The sequence below is a fragment of the Agelaius tricolor genome, unplaced genomic scaffold, assembly GCF_023055355.1.
Source record: "Agelaius tricolor isolate 1412-34295 unplaced genomic scaffold, bAgeTri1.0.p SCAF_19, whole genome shotgun sequence".
NCBI classification, from domain to species: domain Eukaryota; kingdom Metazoa; phylum Chordata; class Aves; order Passeriformes; family Icteridae; genus Agelaius; species Agelaius tricolor.
The window spans coordinates 1,738,290-1,763,126 of record NW_027269279.1 but is presented as its reverse complement, the minus strand read 5'-3'; the positions used below and the strand labels follow the sequence as shown (position 1 = coordinate 1,763,126).

Sequence of the window (24,837 nt, the reverse complement as noted above, 5' to 3'; positions counted from 1 at the left end):
CTGCCCCTCTTTTGTTTCTCTAATTATTTTAATTGCGTCTCTGTGTCCCCATCCCTGCTCCGTGTCCCCAACCCCAGCTCTGGGGCTCTGCTCCCTTTTCCACAGGCAGCAGGGGTGGCTTTGCCCGAGGGAAACAGTTGGGTTTGGATGTTAAAATTGTGAATCTTGCTGGCTTTTGTGTGTGTTATCCCAGGGACAGAGCCTGGTTTTTCCTATTGCTGCTTCCCAGGGATGCTGGGAGCGATGCCAGGAGCCCTGGGCTGCTCAGACCTGAGCAAAGGCTCAGCTGTGGCTGAGGCTTCTTCCTGGAAGGGGAATTTGGCATATTCCACAAGGATTTATGTCAGATTTTCAGTAACCAGGCAGTGGAATGAGTCAGATCCATTGTGTTCCCTTGGGAACCACAACTGGACCCGGGCTGTGGATGTGCCGTGGGTCTCATTCAACCCCTGCAGTTTAACCACAGAAGCTGGCACCTAGAGACACAAAACAAAGTAAAATAAAATAATTGTGACAGTGTTTTTGCCCTTTTTTCCCCCAGGGGCTGATTAAAATCCGAGGAGATCGCTGCTGGAGAGAGTTAACTTGCATGGATTATCACTACGAGGTGAGTGATGTGCACACAAAACCTCATTTCTCTTGTCTGCTTTTCTTTTGTAAAATCATTTCCCCCAACCTTTCCTCTGCTGCCAGGCAGCTCTCCATGTTTTCCCTCTTTATCCCAGCCTCTGGCACTCAGGCCATGTCCCTGTGCCAGCTGGGTGATGCTGGTTTTTCCCAACCACAGTCCTAAAAGACCAATTTCTCTCCTTCCCTCCCCTCCATCGTGGATCCAGGAGCAAACCTGAGCCTCACTGAGAACTTGCACTGTAAATCTGCTGCAGGGCAGGGAAAGGAGGAAAGAGGAGGTTTTTGTGGTGCTGTTCCTGCTTACACCCCCAAAAAGTGACCATTTGGCAGAATCAGAGCATCCCTGTGCTCTCCAACATGCAGAGCAGATCCTTGGCAGTTCAGAACTCTGTGGGTTTATCTCATTGACATCTGTTGCAGTGATTATGTTGCATTTTGATTATAAATTGGGGCTTTTTGCTGGCTCTGGGTTTGTCTCCTCTCTGGTTCCAGAGGCAAAATTGGCTCCCCTTCTCTCCTCACCTCTATTTTTGCATTTGAGTTTTATATAAATGGTGGTAAAAGGGAAAATGCTGCATCCAGTGATGTTCCCAGGGTGAGAAGCTCTGGGTTGGTGAAGGGAATGGTCCTGAAGGAATATTCCCTTCCCTGGAGTCACCTCACAGCCACTGCAAGTTATGATGTCTCTGCTCTGCAATCTGTGGCCATCAAAATTTGGGAATACAAGTCTCATGAGGAAGAGCTGGGAAAGGGGCTCAGCCTGCAGAAAAGGGGGAGCAGGAGGAATTTCTGGCTCTGCACAGCTCCTGACAGGAGGGGACAGCCGGGGATGTCGGGCTCTGCTCCAGGGAACAGGGACAGGAGCAGAGGGAACGGCCTCAGGCTGGGCCAGGGCAGGTTTAGATTGGAAATTTGGGAAAATTCCTTCCCTAAAAGGGTGGTCAGGCATTGGAAGGGCTGCCCAGGGCAGTGATGGAGTTTCCATCCCTGGAGGTGACCAAAACCCACGTGGATGTGGCACTTGAGGACATGGTGATGAACATGGCTGGTGTTGCTGTTGTTGATGATCTCAAAAGGCTTTTCCAACTTTAACAATTCCATAACTTTGTGAAATAAGGTTTTGCATGTCCAAAAAGCTCTTGATTGCCTTCTCAGCTTTAAATCTCCTTTTCTGTGTCACTCTCATTTACTTTCACTGGGGTTTCCCCTCACTGTGGGGCTGGGCCTGTCCAAAAGCTGCTGCTCCTTGGCTCTCACACAGCACCAAGGATCCAGCTTCACCCCCAGCAAAACCTGGGATGAAAAACCCCTTCAGTGCTGTCGTTCTGATCCCGAGCATGGGGGTGGCTGCAGTAAATTATCCCCTTTTCCAGGCACCTGGCAGCACTTGGGGAAAATGCAGCTCCGAGCCAGCCCGGGCCGGCTCCAGCGCTGACCCCAGCCCACAACAATCAGCCCCAATAATCCCAAATCAATCCCAGCATCAGTCCTGGAGCCCAGAGGGAAAATTGAGACCATTCCTGTCCGATCCATAAGGCAGGATCCCCAGCCTGTGCAAGTAATTGGGACCAGGGGCAGGGGGCAGATCTCGTTATCAATATCAATTATTTTAATCCCCACAAAAGAGGCTGCAAGAAAACAAAAATGAAAGAGGCCAAACTTTATCCACCAGCAATAATGGAACAAAAATACCTAAAGGCTGGGATTCACCTGCTGATTCCAGCCAGAGGGAGGGGGAGAAAAGGGGGGGCAGCTGAAGAGGGAGGGAGGGAGCTGGGAATCTGCTCGTAATTAGGATGATAAAAGTGGGGATTGGAGCAGGCTGGGGATGGATTTGGGCCAGATGGGTTGTGCTGAGATGTATGTTGGCCACCCCAGCTCTCCTGCTCCAGCACGAGCTGCATCCAAGATCTACATGGGCTCCTGTGCCAAGAGAATTAATGGAAACACATGGCCTCCATCCCTGCCTGGACTATTTATTTGTAGTAGGACCTGCAGCTCTGCCCGTGGAAAAGAACATTTCCACTTTTGCCAGGAGTTGTGGCTGGGACAGCCCAGTGGTGTTATGGTTAATTGGGTCATTTTCCCTTCTTCCTTCCCTTCTGGTGTGCAGGGCCTTCATCCCAGCCTTGCTGGGGCTCTCTGTGTGATTTGGAGAGGGGAATGGCATGCTTGGCACAGGAGGGGGATTTTCCTACCAGCCTGACCCTCCTGGGTCCCTCAGGAGGAGATGGGCTCCAGGAATTCTGGATTCTCTCTGTGGGAGAGAATTCAGGCTCTGCTGGAGCTGGAGAAGGCTTTGCTCAGCACCAGGCACAGCTTTGGCACCTGGAAACTGCCTGGGGATTAATGGTGCCTCTGGGTGCCAGGAGCCCCAGACTCTAATCCCAGCTTGGCAAGACACCACCAACAGGGAATTTCACCTCCTTCTCCCTGCATTTCTGTGCTGCCCAGGCCAGGGGCTCCAAGGTGAGCACGTGGCTTGCACCTGGAGTGGCTGTGGGATGGGATCCCAGTCCCTGTGGTGTCCTGGAGCTTCGTGTGTCCACATCACCGCATCCAAATGGACACAGCTGGGTGGCACCTGGCAGGAGAAGTCCTGGACTCTGCCACCCATGGGTTTGTGTATCCCTTTTTGGGGCTGCTGTTGTTTCACTGTGGTTAGAGGGCTCTTTGCCCTGCAAGGAGTGCCAGGAAAATGGAGTTTTACCTCAGTGGGAGCTGTTCCTGGTGCAGCTGCTGCAGAGAGAAGCTGCTCTGGGTCTCAGCTCTGCTTGGCATTATTCGCATTCGGGATTATTCAGATTTGTCTGCTGTGGGCACCAGGCTTGACAAATCCACCAGCCAGGATTGCAGGCTGTGGAGCTGGAATTCTGCTCCCCCAGAGCCTCTGGCATGGATCCCCCAGTGCCTGGGACATCCATCCCCCCTCCCAGGGGAGGCAGAGGCAGCCTCAGGTCCCTGCCTGTGCAAGGAGGGCCACGGCTGAGCGTGTCCCCCTGTCCCTGCCTGCCCCACAGGGATCACTCCCAGAGCCCAGCAGCTCTGGGAGAATCTGCCTTGGGAGGTTCTGAGCACTCCAGGCCGTTTCTGGAGCTGGCAGGACATCTCCCAGGTGGGCTGGAGCAGCTTCCAACCCCTCTTAGGAGGCAGCAGGTGTGAGCCAGGGTTGGGATGGGGATGGGGGAGCGCCCAGGGCCTCACCATTGCCTTGTTCCAGGATTTATCTGGGAGTGCAGCCTGGCACAGGCACAGCAGAGCAAATCCCCAGGCTGGAAGATCCCAGAGCCCTGCAGAGCTCCCTGTGCCCAGATCTCCTGGCATGGAGCAGCCCTGGTGGCACAGGCCACCAAACATGGACATTTCTGACCCCAGCCACTCCAGAAGGAGCCCCTGGATGCTGGTGGAAGTGTTGGCAGAGCAGTTCAGATGATCCCAGGGGTTTTGGGATGGGCAGGTCCTGCATGGTCTGGTCTCTCCTGTCCCAGCAGGGAGGTGCTCAGGGTGGGATGCAATCCACTGATGCATTTTTCCTGCTGCCTGCCAAATTGCTGCTGCTGCTTTTTAATTCCAGACAGATATCTTGGAAAATTCAGCCACCAACTGGTGGGAACAGCTGTGGGAGCAGCTGCTGGGGCAGGAGCCCTGCTGGGCACCAAATCCAGGCTGAGCTGCTGGACACAGCCACGGGTCCCTCCTGAGGGACCTCACTGACCTGGCCGAGGACAGGGGGACATGGAGGGGAATGGAGCACCAGGAGGGGCTGGGGGAGCTGGGAAGGGGCTCAGCCTGCAGAAAAGGGGGATCAGAGGGGATTTCTGGCTCTGCACAGCTCCTGACAGGAGGGGACAGCTGGGAGGGTCGGGCTCTGCTCCCAGGAACAGGGACAGGAGGAGAGGGAACGGCCTCAGGCTGGGCCAGGGCAGGTTTAGATTGGAAATTTGGGAAAATTCCTTCCCTAAAAGGGTGGTCAGGCATTGGGAGAGCTGCCCAGGGCAGTGATGGAGTTTCCATCCCTGGAGGTGACCAAAACCCACGTGGATGTGGCATTTGAGGACACGGGCCAGTGGTCACTCTGGTGGTGCTGCTGGGAATGGCTGGACTTGATTTCCTTAAAGTTCTTTTCCAAGCTGAATTGATGTTGAGGCAAAAGGATAAAGGGAAAGCAAAACTAAACCCCAGTCCTGGAGCAACAAATCTTGGTCAGAGCTGGAAGTGAGATCCAGGATTTGCTTCCCTGCAGGAGCTCAGGGCGGGTTGGTCACCACAGAGCAGCAAAGTCTGGGGGATTTCACTGAACTCTGCCGAACCCCAGCCCATTTTAGCTCCAAAAGTGTCGCTGCTGTTTCCCCAAGTGTGCTCTGTCCCCAAGACCCTGCACAGCCACAGAGGGCACTCCTGAAGGGACAAATTGTCCCTAATTGCTGTGGAAGCGCTGCTCCCAAGCAGAGGCCGTCAGGCAGAGCTCCAGCCCCAGCTCCTGGAGAAGCTCTGGATGAAGCACAATGGCTTTTGTGCCTAATTAGGCCTTGCTGACTGATAGCTGTGCTGATAAGGGCGATAAGGAAGCTCAAACTGCTCCTTAACTGCCTCTTCATTCCTTTTCTCCCTCCTCTCCCCTGGATTAGACCTCGTTAAGCTTTTCATCCAGCTTTTTCCGAGCCATTATGAAACGAAAAGTAAATAATATTTAGCAATCTGTTGGGATGAATCAGAAAATGAGCTGCTTTTATGAGCCCGGATGGCTCGGGGTGGGCTTCGTTCCAACAGTTTGCATGGCTGGAAGGGAAAATGTTCCTAGCAGGGAAAGCAGGTGCTCAGATTTCGTGCTGGAAATTCTAAAGTTGCAAATTCAGACGAGGGAAGCGGTGCTGAATTAAACAGAAAACAATAATTATTAAAGGAAGCCACCGTGGAAATAATTTTGGGGATCTTTTTGTTGGTAACATTAATAATTAGATTATAAAATATTTATGGAGCATCCTAAGTTTACAGTGCTTGGATCTGTGCCAGAGCCTCAGCACCCTCAGAGGGAAGGATTCCTTCCTAAATTTAATTAAATGCAGAATAATTTGTGTCCCTGCTCCTTCCCTCGTGCAGGGTGTGAGCTTGGAGAGGCTTTTGCCGGTGGATTTTGCTGGTTCCAGCTCAGGGCTGTGTCTGAGCCTGGCACAAGAGGCAGCCTGGATGTGAGGAGCTTTCCCAGATCTCCCCAGAAGTGATTTCAAGGCTTTGTGGAGGTCCAGCAGGGCTCAGGGTGAGCTGGACACGTGGCTGTGAGCTCAGGGCCACTTCTGGGAACTGACCATGGGATTTGGAGCCTGGAACAGGAAAATTCATCCTCTGCAAGCTGTGTTTCCATGAAAACAGGAGGGACAGGAGCTGTGCTCCATCTCTGCCCTCGTGGGACAGCTCTGTGCAGGAACCAAAGCTGTTGTTGATGAGTTCTGGGTAAGGAGAGCAAGGAGGGAGCAAAGCTCTGCCCGTGGGGGCTGTAAATGCAATTTATTTCCATCTCCTGGGGCAAAAGCAAACTGCTCTTTGAGTCCAGGTGACTGATAGCAAAGGAAGAACACTCTGGTGCTCAGCTGGTTTATTTTTTTCCCTTCCCATTTGGTCAGAAGTTTTGAGAACTGACCTTTCCAGAGGCAGAATTGCAAAACCACTTGTCTTTATTCCCATGTCTCGAAGGGCTGCTCTGGGGGCATTGGAAGCTGAGGATTTGGGGCTCTCTGCTGGGTTTTGGGGAGTTCCATGAGGCTGGAGGAAGGGCCAGGGGCTGAGCTGGCCTGGGGTCAAGGAAATAACGAGATCCATCATAGGGTAAGTGCTTGGAGCAATAATATTGGCAGATAAATGTCAGCAGGACATCAAAAGCTTATTAGGCTGTGTCTGGACTTTGTATGGGGCTCTGCAAGGAGACCTTGATCTCAGAGAGCTTTCCAGACGAGTCCCAGGTCTCTGACGTGGATTCAAGGGATCTTGGAGTGCAGTTTGCTGGAAAGGTTTGCTATTCCCAAGGCTGGGTTGGCTCTGCTCTCCTGGAGGTGCCCATCACTTGAAAAAAGAGGGAGCAAATGCTTTAGGAGTGGGGTTTGGGCCTGGCTTGGAGGATCTGCCGTGCTGGGTTTGCACAGGTCGGGTTTGCTGGCAGAGATTCAGGGATATCTCTTCCAGCTGAGCCCTTCTGGATTCCCAGGGCTTGGAAGTGCTGCAGAAAATGAGGGCTGAGCTCTCTGAGCCCTCAATTGCCAGAAGTGAAACCACCCTGGTGGAGCTGCAGTCTGAGGAGACAGAATGATAAATACTGACAGTTATGCCCAGTTAGGCCAGGTTTAAAAAGTGGGAAGGAATTCCGGGGCTTGTGCCCTCACAGGATGTGCTGGAAGGATGAAGGTGATTTACAGCGCTGGCCTGAGGCAGAACAAAAGCAGATTGATGCCGGGATCTGCTGGGGGATGTTTTATTCCCAGCAGAGCAGGCAGGGAAGCAGCTTTCCAGAGGCAGGTCCTGGTTCCAGAGGCAGGGCTGGAGCAGGAGCTGCCTCGTGTTCCACGAGCATCAAACGCGGCACACGGGTGGGAAGTGAGGTCCCAACACCCCAAATCAGCATCAGTTCTGTGTCCAGGGGGACCAGGATCCTGGCAGGAATTCAGGAGAAAGGGGGAGGAGTGTCTGCTCAAAGAGAATTATCAAAGTAAGAGGTGGAGCTGCCAGTCAGCACCAGAAAACAGCCCCAGCTTCTCTGGGTTGAGGAGGCCATGGCCTGCTGGAGGAGATGGGATGGAGGCAGTGCTGAGGGAGAAAATACCCAGAGGAAAATTGTGCAGGAACCTCTACATGGACTGCCAGGGCACAGGGAATGGCTGCCCACTGCCAGAGGGCAGGGCTGGATGGAAATTGGGAAGGAATTCCTGGCTGTGAGCATGGGGAGGGGCTGGGATGGAATTCCCTGAGAAGCTGTGGCTGCTCCTGGATCCTTGGAAGTGTCCCAGGCCAGGCTGGAGCACCCTGGGACAGTGGAAGGTGTCCCTGCCATGGCAGAGGAGGCATTGGAGGAGCTTTAAGGTCCCTTCCAACCCAAACCATTCCAGAATTCCAATTCTAAGTTCCAGTGATGATCCCACCCAGACATGGCTTCCACGGGCACTGGAGCACCAGGACTGGGGCAGGATTTCATTTCTCTCTTTGCTGCAGTTCAGATCTGCTTTTCTCCCTGTGACTCTTCACCTAAAGCATCTGTATTTACTCAAAAACACCTTCTGGGCTCCCCCCTTTGCCCCTGGAGCAGGTGGGTGGCACCTGCCCCTGGTTCCCTCAGCTTTCCATGATTCCCAGCAACACCAGGAGAAACCAGGGAAGGTTTCATGGACATTTCCCCCCAGGGGAGCTTTGTGTGGTGAGGGTTTGGGGTGTGGGATCAGCAGCAGAGCTGTCAGTCACCCTGCATTGGGAATATGCCAATCCCCTTTCCAGCAGTAACACAATTCCTCTTCCTGGATTCTTTGCTGTTTTTCTTACGGATTTGTTTTAAGCCTGGTGAAAGCTTCCTGTACACCTATTGGATTTCATCTCTTCCTCACACTCTCCCACTGTTCCCAACTCGTTTGCAGACCACCCAGGACCCTCCTCACTTCCCTTAAACATTCCCTTTTCCTCCCCCCTCCACGCATTTGGTCTGATTCAATCCTAATCAGATTAATCTTCACAACAGCCACTCCAGCAGCTCTGCCCCTGCAGTGGCTCCTGTCCTCCCTGGGCTCCTCCAGGGGCAGGAATGTTGGATCCCATCCCATCCCTGAGCTCCCAGGCCCCTGGGGAATGGTGCACTGCTCCTGGAACGTACAGGGCCCAGGAGGTTTGGCAGCTCAGAAGATAACACAGGCAAGGCTCTGGTAATTATTTAAATGATGGATTTCTGAGCCTGTTAATGGGGTGTTTTAAGAAATGCGCAAAGAGAAGGAAGGTGACAAATTTTGATGCTTTCTGGAAGGCAGAAATGAGAGGGGGAAGTGGCAGAAGAGCATTTTCAGGTCTTTAGAAGTAACATGGAATGGTTTGGGTTGGAAGGGACATTAAAGCCCATTCAGTTCCAAACCCCTTCCACTATCCCAGGGTCCTCCAGCCTGGCCTTGGACACTTCCAGGGGCAGCCACAGCTGCTCTGGGAATCTGGGATCTCCCCACCCTCTCAGGGAAGGTCTTTTTACCAGGTCTGGTTCTCCTGGTGCTTTAGGGAACGGAAAGGCCCAGGGGCCTCCTGGGGTGATGTTGGCAGCTCCTTGATGTCTACAAAGATTCTTGGTCCTCATCCTCCAGCCTTGGGACCTGCAGACCTTGCCCAGAGCCCTCATCCTGGTGTATCCACCTCTGGATTCTCCCAATGGGAACCTCTGGATCCACCTTTGGATTCTCCCAGTGGGAACCTCTGGATCCACCTTTGGATTCTCCCAATGGGAACCTCTGGATCCACCTCTGGATTCTCCCAGTGAGAACCTCTGGATCCACCTCTGGATTCTCCCTATGGTCAGAACTAATCACCATGAGCATGAGTAGAGGAATTTCCTCTCATCCTTCCTGGCGCTTAGGGACATAGATAATCTCTTTAGGGACATTAAATAATCTCTTTCCTGGTCTCCTCCTCAGCAGGTGCAGTTTAAGGAGAGTTGTTTTTCCCATCCTTTCCCACCTTTCTCAGTGTTTGTAGGGAATTTTCCCTCATTGCAGGTCCCTTGCCTCAGCTCTGCTGGAGGAGCTGCATTCCCCGTGGTGGACAGGGGTGCACATCCCTCCTTTTCCTCCTCCGGTCTCTTTTTGGGATTTTCTTTTGGGAGTGAATGTAATGACCAATCCCAGTTCTCTGGGTAACATTCCTGGCACAGATTCCAGAGAAGCTGTGGCTGCCCCATCCTTGGAAGTGCCCAAGGCCAGGCTGGAGCTTGGAGCAGCCTGGGATAGTGAAAGGTGTTGGGGTTGAACAGGATGAGTTTAAGGCCCCTTCCAGCCCATTCCATGATAATGTTTTTTGTCGTGCACCAAAGGTTTCAAGCTCAGCTGGAATTTTTATTCCCCCAGAATAAAACAGGACCAGGCCAGGAGAAAATCCCACCATGGGCAGAACTTTAAAAACAGCTGAGCCCTTCCCTTTATTTGCATGGCTCCAATTTCCAGGTGATTTCTGCCATACAATTCCCATATTTCTCCATGCAATTCCCTGTGGTTTCAGCCTCTCCATGTGAGCCAGAGCTTGACTGGAAGTGCAGCTCACAGGTTGTGTCACTGCAGTGATCAGCTCACATGGCCCGAGCCAATTCCCAGGCACATCTCCTTCCTTCCCAGAGATCAGGAAGAATTCCACATTTCTCCCCGATTTTTCCATCTTCTGAGCGCTCCAGCTCTCACAGCAAGCCCTTGTAGCTCTGGAAAAAAGAACAATCCAGGGTTGGGGGGTGCAGGAACGAGTTAATTTGAAGTCTCTGCCGTGGTGTTTTGCTCCAAAGTCGTGTGCGCCAAACTGACCTTTAATCTTGGAATATAAATCACTTTCCAGTCCTATTATTTCTAAAATCCTACAGGCTTGCGAATGCACAAAAGAAGCCTTTGTCTCTTATTAATTTAATTTATAGGTTAAAGTTTCACATCAGTGGCAAGCACAAGCTGATTTACTGTGCACTGCAGGAATTGCTGTTCTGGGAAGCGCAGCGTTTGCTCCGCTGCCTCCAAACAGGGATGTGTAATTAGGAGCTTCTGTAATTAGATATAATGTCAGATAATTTGCTTATCGTTTTCGGAATGCATTCTCCAGAAAAGATGGGAGGGGATCTCGGGGTGGATTAGTTCTTTCAAGCCTAAAAACTCGCCAGATCAGTAAAATCATGTGTGGAGCCATCCAGTCATCTCCTGTATGATGTCATTTGTGCTGCAACAAAAACCAGCCACTCTGGGGATAAAATTCACATAAAAGCAGGAGGGAGCCTTTTCCCACCAGTTTAAAACAGGACACCCTTTCCTGTTTGTTTTGGTTTTTGTTTTTTGTTGTTTTTTCTTTTTTTTTTTTAATTTGGAATTTTTAATTATTTTGAAGCTGTGAAATCCCTTTGTGGAGTAACATTGGTTTCTCTTCTCTTCTCTAAATAATCCTTAGGAGTATTCCCATTTTCAGACCCATTTCTTCCGCTTCCTGGGATTTCTAGTTATGGAATTTTATAACCAAGTTTTCTAGTCTGCCTCCAAATAGCTCAAGACAAAGAAATGAAACTTTTTCCTAACCCTGCTGTCATTCCCCATTCCAAGGGAAAATCTCTGACTCCTCCAAGCTCTCTCCAGAGGCTTTTCCCTCTTGACCAATTTACACGGAAAATAGGGATTGTGACTTGCTGCCCTTGCCAAGATCGTGGAAATATCTGTATTAAAAATGGCATTTCTCTTCCTTCTGCCCAGGAATTCACTGATCTGTGTTTTCCAGGGATCAGATCCTTCCTGCTCCCTCTCAGTCTCAGTGGAAGGGCTTTTCTGGCCTCAGCATAACCAGGACATGTGACAGGACTGAGCTGGATTGTGTCCAGTTAGCCCAGGACAAGATTGGATTTCCCACTGCCATGGTGGGTGCCTCTGAGGGGAGCACAGGCTGGGCAGGCTCTGCAGTCCATCCATGGATTTGTGGGTTCTGGGATGAGGTGAGGGAGTGCCCACCTTTCCCCAGAGCTGCCCTGGGCCCCGCTGGGGTTTCCCATTGGCTGCTGAGGGCAGGGAATGAAAGCTTGGTGGGACTTGGAATTAAAGCTCGGTGGGACTTGGTGGGAGCAGGATTTCTTATCCCAGAGCAAATGTGAGCCATGAACTCCCCTTACCCGAGAAAGGAGAGCTCCTGGGGTCCTGCTGCTGGTTCTGTTCTCCTCCCAGTGCAATATTCCACACTGCTGGGGAGTTGGGACCAAAATTCCTTCTCCACCCCTCTTCTCCCTCAGGAACATTTCTGCTGTTATAACTCACGGGTGTCAGGCCACCCCTGCTCATGCAGAGGAGAGAGTGGGGAGTCCTCAACCAGCAACTGCTGGAGCCCCTGAAGGTCCTGCAAGGCCACACTGAGGTCACCCCAAAGCTTCTCCTCTCCAGGTGAGCAATTCCAGCTCTCCATCCCTCTGATCATCCTGGAGCCTCCTCTGGACTGGCTCCAGCAGCTCCAGGTCCTTCCCCATGCAGGTGGGGTCTCACCTGAGCAGGGCAGAGGGGTAAAACCCCCTCCCTGATCCCTGTCACCTGCTGGAGGTGTCCCCATGGAGGTGGCCCTGCTCCACGTGGGATCCCTCAGGGTTGGTAAATCCTTAGGGCAGGAGCTGCCATGAGCACTTTGTGAGCAGCTCACAGTGGAAACCATGGGATGTGTTATCCTTGGCCCCGAGGCAAAGAGGGGAATATTTTAATTCCAGGAGTTAATTACAATTTGAGCAGCCTGTGGGAGCTTGGCAGGTGATGTGAGACCCCGTCCTGCTCTGATCTCAGCTGAAGGATTGGGAACAGCAGCACAGATGTGGGAATCCAACAGCAGCAGGAACGGCCTGGGAATGTCTCTGGGCTCTTTGTGTTGCTCTTTAATGATTTTTAGTGTAGGTGCCACACTTTTAAGTTGCTAAAAAATCATCACAAAGGGTTTTTCCAGCAGCTCCAGCAGGAGTTCCCCGTGGGCAGGGAGCAGGGTGGATCCTGAGCTCTCCAGGTGCCTTCCCTCCCCTCTCCCCCAGCAGTTGTGTTGGTAAATGGAGCTGCTGGACACTTCCCTCCCTTTGAGCACTGAACCTGAACTCCCTGAGTGCACAGGGACTGACAGGGGAGCTCCAGGAACTCTTGGCTGTGCCAGGAGAAGGGGAAGGGTAACTCAGGCACAGCCATCAGAGGCAGGTCTCAGAGCCAGTCAAACCTGCCTTTCCTCATGGAACTTTGGGGTCCTACTGCAGACAGGAACTGGATTTGGGACTTGCAGAGATTAAAGTTCAGGTGCTGGTGCCTCTCCAGATTCCTGCACCCCATAGGCAGGGACAGCTCCCACTGTCCCAGGGGGCTCCAAGCCCTGTCCAGCCTGGCCTTGGGCACTGCCAGGGATCCAGGGGCAGCCCCAGCTGCTCTGGGCACCTGTGCCAGGGCCTGCCCTCCCTCCCAGCCAGGAATTCCTGCCCAATATCCCATCCATCCCTGCCCTCTGGAAGATTAAACCCATTTATCCCAGGCTTTGCTCTGTTTAGTGTCTGTATTTGTATCCTGTAGGAATTTTTGGGTCTCACTCCCCTTCCAAGCTGGAAAAGCTGAAGAGTGACCCAGAGGAGCAGGGATCTCCTTCACTCCTGGCTCAGCACCATCTCCTGTTTATCCTCCAGGGATGAATCCAGGATTCCTGTCCTGTGCTCCTGCCAGGCTGCAGCATCTCCCTCCTGGAGCCCTGTTTTGGGCAAGAATTCAGGATTTTAATGGGATTGCCTCAACATCTCCTATGGAATGGGTTTAACTGCCAGTCAGGATGTTCCTGACTTCTCCTGGGTGTCTGATGTTTCCTCTCCTCCAGGATTTATCTGTCACCTGCACAGGGCTGGGCTTTCTGGGGGAGCCCTCTGGAATTCCTGGCTGTTCCTCTGGCACTTTGCTTCCATTTGCACCCTGGACTGAAGGAAAAGTTCCCTTCAGGATAGGACTGGATGGGTTTCACACTCTCCTCTGTGGAGGCACAAAGGGGCTGCCTTTACATGGGTAAAGGCTGGGAGGTGATGCTGCAGGCAGGGGAATTTTGGGATGCATTGCATGTTTTAGGGAGAACGTGGCAATAAAACAGGACAAAAACTCCTGAAATACTGGAAATGCAGGGATAAATGGGATGATAAATCCCAGGAATCTGCACCTGCAGTGATGTTTGCAGGGAGCCAGTGGGGCCAGGGGGTCAGGGCTGCCCCTGCTCCAGAGGCTGCATGGATTCTCCACTCCATGGAACCTCTCACTGCTGATCTTCACTCACATCTCTGTACCAGACTCAGGATTCTTTTGTGCTGCTGGTTAAAGGTGGTGACCAAAACGTGGTAAAACCCCTTTGGTTTTTAATTCAAATTTAGCCAGATCCTCATGGAGAATTTTAGATTTGCCTTTCCCTGAGTTGTCCCAGGAGCTCCTTGGCACATCCAGGAGCCTTTTATTGCATTTTTGGCACCAATCCCTGTGGTTTTTGTGGCAGGAGAGCCCTTTGTAGGGTGTGCTGTGACATTCCTGGACTAAACCCTTATTTATCCATACTCTGAAGTATTTCCCTGGAGATTTTTAGTCCACCTCCTTTTTTAGGGCCTGCTGGAGATTCCAGGCAGGAATTTTTGTAGTGGATGAATAGGGAATGAACTTATTTAAGTTTGTTTCTCCTGCTGTAACAGAAGAGCTGCCTTTGATCCCAAAAAACAGAGAATTAACTTTTTTAGATCTCCCGCTTCTTTTACTCTGGTCCTTCCTTCATCCTTGGATCTCATTGCTACTTCCCAAGTCCTGGTTTTCTGAAGATGATCCTCACTTTTCCAGCTGGCACATTTGAGCCCGAGGTGATTCCAGACCTTGGGTTTCTGCCCTGCAGTTTGTGCCATGGCTTGGGAAAGGGAATAAGGAAAATCAAATCCCAGGAGCTGGGTTTAGGTGTGGAACCAGGAGTTTCCACAGTGCCTGGTGTGGTCATGAAGGTGCCAGCCCATGGGAATATTGGATTTTTATCCAAATATTTGACTTTTAGCCAAGATTTGCTCTCCTAAAAGTATCTTGGAAAGAATTCCTTGCTGGGAATTTTCTTCATCCCAGTCCTGATCATGCCATGGGTGTGTCAGAGTTACAGGTGTCAGTGGGCAGTAATTTACTCATCATTTAATATTCCACATTTTTAATGGCTTTGTGACTTTGGAGAGCCCAAAACCATTAAAATTAGAAACCACCCAGAGCTCCTGGATTCCTGATTTTTGTCATTGTAACCCATTAGGGAAACTTGCTGCAGGACTTGCTTTACCTGTTGAAAGAATTTATTGTAGAAGATATTGAGAGCTTTGTCCTGTTTGGTTCACAGATTTCTTGGGATAAATCACATCCATGTTCCAGGACCACGGATGTGGGGCTGTGACAGCAGCTGGTTTTGATAAACTCCAAAATGTCCCTCTCAAGTAAAAGCAACACAAATTTCACCAAGCAATTCCACATCGGCCTTTTCATTCCCTTCCCTCCAAGCTCGAATTTGATTTTATTGCTTGAGATTTAGCAGAAATTTAATACTTTATCTCCTTGTGAACCATCCCTCCCAGGCCCAGCATTCCTCTGGCTGGATTTGGGGTTCCAAGCACGGCTGATCTTTTGCCAAATTGAAGTTGCTCCGTGCCCGAGTTTCAGGATGGTTTAAACTTTTGAAGTTTGCCCAAAAATGTGCTTTATGTTGAGCTGTCTGGCAGGAGAGGCCTCTCCTTTTCCATTTTTTTGTTTAAAGCAGCTTTTGGAGAGCCCAAAAACATCAGGAGTTGCTCCTCTCCCCAAATTCCAGGCTGGGCTTGCAGCAGGATTTGCTCATTCCATGGGGATCCAAGGCTTATCTTTATGGGAATAAAAGAATTTTGAGTGTCTCTGTGGTTCCCAGCTGAGCATTCCCTCTGCTCTGCAGTGGGGTTTGGGGTATTCCCCTTTTTCCAGTGACAGGAATTCCATCAGCAGCTCTGCTGTCAGAAACCCTCCTGTGTGGGAGAGCTGTGACACTCCAGGACAGAGTTTTTGTGGATGTTGGTGCACAAAATCTCAGGATTGTGGGGTTAAAACCAAATCCGTGCTGCTGGAGAGGGAAAACCTGGCACAGGTGGGAGGGGACAGGGCTTGGAGGGGCTGTGGGGTGGCTGAAACCCCAGAAATGCTGAGGTGCCAATGGAAGTGTGGTGGGGCAGGGATGTTGTTGTGGGATGAGGAGGAGGAGGAGGATGCAGAGCTGGAGGAACCAGGAATTTCATCTCTCGTGGCTTTGGCATGGTGTGTCCACAAGGGAGAGAGAGCTGGGAAGGCCTTGGGGCTGTCAGAGCCTGCAGGAGCTGCCCCAGGAGCTCCTCCTGGGTGGGATCAGATCCCAGAGCATCCTTGATGCCTTGAGAGGCTGCCTGGAACAGAGGCTGGGCAGAGTTTAGGAATAAAGCAGGGATTTATTAAAAGGCCTCAAAGGATTCACCTTGGGCAGCGCAAGGGCCTGGCTGTGGCTACACCCAAGATGGACAATGGGTCAGGAGTTTTCACACTTTGATAAGTTTTGGCCCATTTCCATATTGGGTTCATTGTCCAGTTCCAGCTCAGGTGATGCAGTCCCACCCTCCCAGACTGCTCTCCTCCATTCCCTGTTGTTTGCACTTTTTGGGCCTGGAGCTGCAGCGGTGTCCTTGGTTCTGGGGCTGGAAAAGGAAAAGGATTGTTCTGTGTGACTGAGCTGTGAGGAGAACTGCTGACACTTTGTATGGAGTTCAGAGTCATGGACCAATGCAGTCCAGAATCTGGGAGATAGGAAAGCTCAGACTGAAGGCATCAGAGCTCCTGGCTTAGGGTGGCTCTGGGAGAGCCATCCCAGCCCTGGAGGATCCCAAACCCTCCCTCTGGGACAGGGAAAGGCCTCTGCTGGCTTTTGTTGTGCTAAACCAGGGATTTGTGGAAAACTGGCTGCTTCTCAGTTTCTTTGGAGGCTTCATGTTGGTCTTCTCCTTGCAAAGAGCTTCTGGGTTGCAGAAGTTGGTTTGTGAGAGGCAAACTCTGCTCCGGCAACTCAAACCATGAATTTATTTCTTATTATCCAACATTGCTTGATCCTGGTCTTTCAGACACCACCCCATGGAGTTCCCCCCTGGATGTAAAAGCTGTGGACACAAACTCTTGCCTTTAGGGTTTATTTCCAGCCCCAGGGTGCTCAGGGAATGTCCTTTGTTCCTTTAAATTAAATGGGGCCGTTTCTGCGGCAGGCCCTGGGCTGTGGGAGGTTTGGGGTGGGTGGAAGAATGTCCCCATTATTCCCTGGCCCTCGTGGCTGCTCCCTGTCCTTTGCAGGCACAGGAGGAGGAGGGAGCAAGGCCTTCACCCCAAAGTTACCGAGGTGTTGTCACATTTTTGAGGAGTTTGGCTCTGCTGTGACCGTCCCCAGCTCCCCATGGGCAGGCTGGCAGCAGCTCTGACCGTGCTGGGTTTGGTGAATTATTTTCATGTGGAAATCTGTGTTGGGATGTAGAAACAACAGCTTTTCCCTTTTCAGTTAAAAAAAGAAACAACCCACAGCGTTGTTTATTCCTGTGGTTTTTGTCCAGGAACTCTGGGCATCTCCTGCCCCAACGCAGCGGCTGAGGCAGCAAATCTTTTGTAATAAAACAGGATTTTTTCTGCTTTGTTATCTGAATTAATTCCGTTTTTAGCGCTTTTCCATTTTCCACTTGCATTTCCGTTGCCTGGGGATTTGGATGGATGTTCCAGTGGAAATATCTGTCTGTGCCTGTGGAAGGGGGTTGGAATGGGATGAGCTTTAACCATTCCAACCAAACCATGCCATGGTTTGTGCGATGTCCCTGTGGCTGGCACAGGGATGATCCGATTAGGGAGCAGTGCTGGGACTCCCAAGGGCAGGACAAGCCTTTCCACGTGGGCTGAGCTGGCAGGAAAGCCATTGTAAAGCCGTTGTAAAGCCATTGTAAAGCCATTGTAAAGCCATTAAAGGTGTCACGCTTCTTATCTCCTTTTTGTTTATTAAAAAAAAAAAAAAAAGAAAGAAAAAAAAAGAGAGAGAGGCTACAAATAAAGCTGTGTCACGAGATCCCCCTGGTAATTGAGGGGCCGAAATTAATTAGCCATGGTGAATGTTCTGCATGGCTCCCTCTCCCTCGGAAGAAGGAGCCCTTTGTGCATCCCAGCCAAAGGCAGGAGCTGCACATGGAGTACCTGAGGGCATCACGGGGCCTTCTCCTCCCTCTCCTCTTTTCACACTCCTCCTCCCCAGCCCCTGCCTGTCCTTTCCAATCCTTTGGGTTGGTCAGGATTTCCTGACAGCCCTTTTCAGCCTGGCTTCCTCTCCAGCTCCCTCCCAAACCCTCCCCAGTGCTTGGGGTCACCTCTCCTGTAGGGTTTTGAACTGCAGGGGTGGTGCCCAGGTTTTGGCAGGCTCAGGTGGAGCTGGGTGCTCCCAGCACAGGGTGGCATTGTTGGCATTGTCCTGGGCGGGACCAGCACCTGGATTTGATGATCCTCCTCGTTCCTTCCAGCTCAGGAGATCTTAGGATTCTCTTTGGGTTTCTCTCTTGTGCTGCTTAACTTGGGGTTTATTGGTTATTCTTTTAGATTTGGTTTTTGTAGTCAATTCAGTCATTTTTCTGTAAGGATTTGCACTGTTCTGCTCTTTATCTGCTGACTGAGCTCTGGCTTTTGGGTGCTGCTGGAGCAGCTCTGGATGTCTCTAGAGTTGGGATTTTCTGCCTTTTTATTATTGAGTCTCTTCCATTTTATTTTTTTTTCATGGCAAATTCAAGCTTACAGACAGTGGCTTTTACACACAGTTGTATATAGAATTTGTATAGCAATTCATATTTTTGTGTATAGAATTAGAGGATTTATATTGCAATTAATATCTTTTTATATAGAATTAGAGGATTTATATTGCAATTAATATTTTTGTATATAGAATTAGAGGATTTATATTGCAACTCATATTTTTGTATCTAGAATTAGAGCATTTATATTGCAATTCATATTTTTGTATCTAGAATTAGAGCATTTATATTACAATTCATATTTTTGTATATAGAATTAGAGGATTTATATTTCAATTCATATTTTTAAATTGGAATTTCAAATAATCAGCAGCAGATTCCAGGCCTTTTTAGCTTCCACATTTAATTTGTGCTTCCAGCCCCTGCCTCTGCCCACAGGAGGTTTCCCCCAAAAGCTCCCCCTTGTCCAGGTGGGTCAGAGCTCTGGAGCAGAGCTGCTGGCAGAGGAGGAATGTGTCCATTTTGGGATAAATGGTGTGGGAAGTGGTTGGGGGCAGTAATCCCCAGCTGTCCCTGATCCCTGAGGAATTAAACCTGGATCCCAGACTGGGATGTGCCCATTCCCTGCCAGGGGAGCAGTTGAGCTCTGGGGGAGCATTCCCAAGGGCTGGGCATCCTGTGGGGGCATCCCCCTCTTTCCAAGGGATCTCTGCTCCTCCGGAGCTGATGGCAAACCCTAAAGCTCTGACTGGGCTTTCATTTTCTTACCTGCCTGGAGATTCCACAGGACTTTAGGGAAGGAGGGAGAGGAAGGGCTGGGTTTGACTCCTGGGGGGTTTAAAACCCTAAAAAAATCTTAAATCAAATATGATACATCCAATGGGATAAATCCAGTAGGATAAATCCAATGGGATAAATCTAGTGGGGTAAATCTAGTGGGATGAATCTAGTGGGATAAATCTAGTGGGATGAATTCAGTGGGATAAATCCAGTGGGATGAATCCAATGGGATAAATTCAGTGGGATAAATTTAGTGGGATAAATCCAGTGGGGTAAATCTAGTGGAATAAATCCAGTGTGATAAATCTAGTGGAATAAATTCAGTGGGATAAATCCAGTGGGATAAATCCAGTAGGAAAAATTCAGTGTGATAAATCCAGTGGGATAAATCTAGTGGGATAAATATAGTGTGATAAATCCAGTGGGATGAATCTAGTGGGATAAATCCAATGGGATAAATCCAGTGGGGTAAATTCAGTGGGATAAATCCAATGGGACCTATCCCCCCCAAAGCTGGAGCAATCTGGGAGCTGCCTCTGACCTGCTCCAGTTGGAATTCCCACCCCATTCCTCTCCCTCCTTCCCTTTTGGTGCTTTTGGGGCCATGGAAGCCGGGGCTGCTCAGTGTGAGCAGAGCTGATTCCCGTGCCCAGCCCAGGCTAATTAAACTCCACCTCCTGACACTTGGGCTGGGGCAACTGCACTGAAGTCAGGCTTAAATCCACCCCCCAGCCAGGCCTGGCATTGGAGACATATTTCATAGGGCAGTAACGAGCCCAAATTCCAGGTATTCCTCTTCCCTGCAAACACGCCGTTCACGCAAGGAAATTAAAGCCAGCACCGTGCATGCTGAGGGGGCTTTTATTTGGGGTTTGTGTTTGAAAAACAACAACAAAAAAACCCTCACAACCCTCTCAGGCTGTTAAAGTTTGTGCATGATTGATTTTGGGATTAAAAGAGCAATTTTTTTTTTTTAATTTTCTTTTTTTTTTTTTCATTTTTGCCACATTTCAAATCATCCAGGGAGACTTTTCCACCCCAGGAGCGGGGTGTGTGTTATCCCAGATTTAATTGTGGAGCCTGGGTGTGTGCAAAGTGTTCCTGAAGGTAATTGGATGAGGGTCACTGCCTGCCCTGAGATATATGGGCACAGTAATCAGAGAATAATTTCGACCCAGGTTGGAGTTGCCAGTAAAAGTTGTAAAAGTTAATTTTATAGGGGCTGGGACAAAATATGAGCGAGAGCAGGTTCGGGGTTCTGGTGTATTTGCTTTGTCTGGTGACGTTTTTATGATGTTTTATTATTATTATTTGTGTTTTAAATGCAATTTGGGGCAGAGGGGAGGGAGGGCTGAGCTGATTAGCAGCGTGTGCAGATGGATCAGGCACAGGAGGAGGAATTCAGCACTGACAGGAGCTGCCCTGAGCACCACCAGAATTAAGTTGTGGGGTGATTTATTTATTTTTACCATCGAGTTCTTCCCCTTGATCTCCAGCAAGGAGCAAAGCCCATTCTGAGGGTATTAAACAAGTGGCTTTTCATATTCCTGAGTGGGTGAAATCTTCCAAAGCCCTGTCCTGGCTGAGGCCTGCAGGCACAGAGGCAGGGGTGGAATCATTCAGGTTGGGAAGGACCCCCAAGATGATGGAGCCCAACCTTGGGACAGGGCTCAGGGAGTGGAGCAATCCCATTCTGGGATCTCTGCAGGGCCAGGAGCATTCAGCTGGGCTGGAGCTCCATCACATCTGCCACAGGAGGTCATTTCTGTCAGTCCTTCCTTCACCTGCCCCTAAAAATATCCCACTGGGCATTTTCCATTTGTATTAATGCATAGAAACCCACTCCCACTGGGGGGAAATTGCTTCCATTTATATTCTTATTTCAGCTGAAATCAGAGAATCCTGGAGTGGTTTGGGCTGGGAGGGACTTTTAAAGGCCAGAATTTATTTTTTTGTTTGACTGAAGTGAGATACAACAGTATTTCTTGTAAATCCTCAGTGTGAGGACGCTTCCCTTGCTGTTGAAATTCCCTTATCAAACATTCATGATATGGTTCTTGGGGGAGAAAGGGAAATATTGATTATTCCCAACACCAGCCTTTGCAGAGTTTCATTTAAAAAATACTGAGCTTAATTATTCCAAGTAGGAAAAATATTTGCATTATTAAAAACATCTGCATCCAGCTGAGATTGCTCTTATCAAGAGAAACCTTAATTGCTTCTGACTGACGAAGTGAATGTTTATTCAAATCTGCCTTTATGTTGACGATCTTGCTAATTAAGCCCTTTATTTTATTTAGACAATTATGTCTAAACAACTGGGGAGTTACAGTAGCTCTAATTGGGCTTTTATTTTCTTACCTGCTTGGAGGAGACTCCACAGGGCTTTAGGGAAGGAGGGAGAGGAAGGGCTGGCTTTGACTCCTGGGGGATTTAAAACCCCAAACTGATCAACTCCCAGTTCCTCTTTCTGTCTGTGAAGGTTACATGGACAGGACAAAGATTTGGTTTATTCCTGATTTTTTTTTTTTTTAGTGGATTTTGCTTCTCCCAGGCTGGCATTGCCATTGTGGGTATGGGGGCTGCTCCTTCCCTCTGCTCTGGGAGAGCTGGAATTGTTCACCTGGAGAGGGGAGGGCTCCAGGGAGAGCTCAGAGCCCTGCCAGGACCTAAAGGGGCTCCAGGAGAGCTGGAGAGGGACTGGGGACAAGGATGGAGGGACAGGAGCCAGGGAATGGCTTCACATTAACAGAGATCAGGGATGGATGGGATATTGGGAATTGGGAATTCCTGCCTGTCATTCAAACAAAAAATAATTTGGCTTTTAAAAGTCCCTCCCAGCTGAAACCACTCCAGGATTCTCTGATTTCAGCTGAAATAAGAATTTAAATGGCACAGGGTGCCCAGAGCAGCTGTGGCTGCCCCATCCAGGGAATGCCCCAGGCCAGGCTGGACAGGGCTGGGAGCAGCTGGGACAGAGGGAGGTGTCCCTGCCAGGGCAGGGGTGGCACTGGGTGAGATTTAAGGACAATATTTTAATCTCGAGGGGAAATCCCAGAGATCCATCCCCCCCTGGGTGAGGCAGCCTTGCTTCTGCTGGCCCCAGCCAGGGGGAAATCACCTCCAGGGCAGCCTGCCCATGTGCTCTGGGTGTCCTTTCCTTTGTCACCTTGGGCTGCACAGATTCTGGGGGTTGCTCGGTGTTTTCCCTCTGCTCTGGGCCCGTGCTGTTTATTTCTATTGGAAACATCCCCAATTTGTTCTCCTTAAGCAGTGGCTCAAGTTTGCAGAGGCTTTAAGGCAGTGGATGCCTCTGGCTTGGCTCTGCAAATAAATGAATAATCCACTTCCAAATGAATGAATAAATAAATGAATAATCCACTTCAAATAAATAAATGATCTACGTCCAAATGAATAAATAGATAAATAAATAATCCACTTCCAAATGAATAAATAAATAAATGAATAATCCGCTTCCAAATAAATAAATAGATAAATGAATAATCCATTTCCAAATAAATAAATAGATAAATGAATAATCCACTTCCAAATGAATGGATAAATAAATAAATAAATAAATAATCCACTTCCAAATGAATAAATAAATAAATAAATAATCCACTTCCAAATGAATGGATAAGAAATAAATAAATAAATATTCCACTTCCAAATAAATAAATAGATAAATTAATAACCCACTTCCAAATGAATGGATAAATAAATAAATAAATAAATAATCCACTTCCAAATGAATGGATAAGAAATAAATAAATAAATATTCCACTTCCAAATAAATAAATAGATAAATGAATAACCCACTTCCAAATGAATGGATAAATAAATAAATAAATAATCCACTTCCAAATGAATAAATAGATAAATGAATAACCCACTTCTAAATGAATGGATAAATAAATAAATAAATAAATAATACACTTCCAAATGAATAATCCACTTCCAAATAAATAAATAGATAAATAAATAATCCACTTCCAAATGAATAAATAGATAAATGAGGAATCCACTTCCAAATGAATGGATAAGAAATAAATAAATAATCCACTTCCAAATGAATGGATAAATAAATAAATAAATAAATAATCCACTTCCAAATGAATGGATAAGAAATAAATAATCCACTTCCAAATGAATAAATAAATAAATGAATGTGCAGGAAATCATCCTGATCTAGGGGAAAATGTGATTTATCACGTGTAGTGAGTCAGTGGTAACTTGTGATTGGTGTTTTCTGCCAGAAATCATGGAGTGGCTTGGGTTGGAAGGGAATTTAGGGATCATCCAGTGCTGGGCAGGGACACCTTCCACCACCCCAGGCTGCTCCAAGCCCCTTCCTGCCTGGCCTGGGACACTCCAGGGATCCAGGGGCAGCCCCAGCTGCTCTGGGAATCTGTGCCAGGGCCTGCCCACCCTGCCAGGGAGGAATTCCTGCCTTGTATCCCATCTATCCCTGACCTGGGCAGAGCTGTGGGCAGGCAGTGCCACCCATGGCCAGGTGCCCGCAGTGAGGACACAGCTCCTCAATCCCTGCTGAGGCCAGGCCAACTCCCCACTTGTATCTTAATTTTATTTTTATATCCCCTTGCTCCCAACAAAACAATCTCCTGTCCCCTCCGTGCTTGGAGCCATTGGGAAGCAGATTAAAAGTTTTCATCGGCTCTTCCTAATAGAGGCAGATAAAGCAGGCTAATGGTCATGTGTTGAGTTATTGAAGGGAATTCAGGTACTACAAAATCACCTTTAACCCTCAGCTTCCTCAGACCTCCTGCCTCGCCATTGTTTGCAGGGGTGTAAAAAACCAGAGTCCAGTTCATAAATTATTATGGAGTTCCAGTGCCCTTAATGCAGGACAGCTTTGGCAGTGTTTCATTTTGGGGTGGGAGCTAATTCTGGGCTGCGCACACCATAAAGCTCCAGTGTTCCCAGGGTTAACCCTTCCCCTGCCGGCTGGAAGGGCATTATCAATATTTGTACACTGTTTTATTCATGGCAGTGATCTGTGAGGAATTCTCTCTCTTTTTCCGAGTTCCTGGCTAAAACATAGCAGGAAGGTTTTGCTTAAAGAATTTTAAAAAATCATCCGAGTTGTCACTTTTTAGAATTCAGCTTTCGCTGTGATGATTTTGGAGGATTTCAGCCTAAAATTTATAGTTAAAAGTTTTCCACTGCTGATATTAGAAAAAGGCGTTTTGGTGTAATGTGACAGAATCATTGTTGGGTATTTTTTATTGATCACAAACCAGTAGATTCCATGCTCTGTGCCCTTCCCTCTCCACTGACCATGGCAGCTTCTCCTGAATTCCTTGCAGCAATTCCTCCTCCTCCTCCTCTTCATCAGTTGCTGTTTTCCACGTGAGCTGTGGATTTAGGGTGAAGCCATGAGGGATGAAGTTCAGAATTGCAGCTGGACAAAGCAAAGAGGAGTTCTGTGCCTTTGGCTTTGCTCTCCAGCAGCCCCTCATGCCAGCATTCCCAGTGTTCCTTGGTTTTGGAAAAAATTACTGCTCTGCAGGGCCTGGGTGGCATTCCTGAGATCTTAAATCCCATTAAAATTATCCCTCTCCATGGTTTTCTGCACTGGCTCCTCCAGCCAGGGAGAGGCCACGGGCTCTCCTGTCCATCCAGCCCCAAGGGGCTTCCCAAATTTGCCAGTTCGTTCTGTGTTTGCCTTGGTTTAGGGTAAATTCGGGAGAAAAGGCCAAATTTGGGAATGTTGTTATTAACACGAAGCAATGGTCAGCCCCATAACTATTTTTTCCCTAAATATAGGAGGAAATTGCTGGCTGTGCTGTACTAAAGATGTTTTAATGGCCAGTTCTGTTCAGCAGTTTTATTTCCCGGCATGTTAATTTTATTTTAATTAATGCATGGACTTGGAAATAAGTTAATCACTAATAGAGAGGTTCTAGCAGGGGTTGGGG

General features: G+C 49.0%; 1 protein-coding gene across 4 annotated transcripts in view; it reads left to right on the top strand.

Annotated features, from left to right (window-relative positions):
- The window catches only part of LMF1 (lipase maturation factor 1), a 139,978-nt gene that overhangs the window by 54,826 nt on the left and 60,315 nt on the right, over window positions 1–24,837 (top strand). For all 4 annotated transcript variants that reach the window (XM_071444891.1, XM_071444892.1, XM_071444893.1 and 1 more), the window contains one exon: window positions 542–607. In XM_071444891.1, the coding sequence (XP_071300992.1) occupies window positions 542–607 (66 nt within the window). The remainder of the gene's footprint in view (window positions 1–541; window positions 608–24,837) is intronic.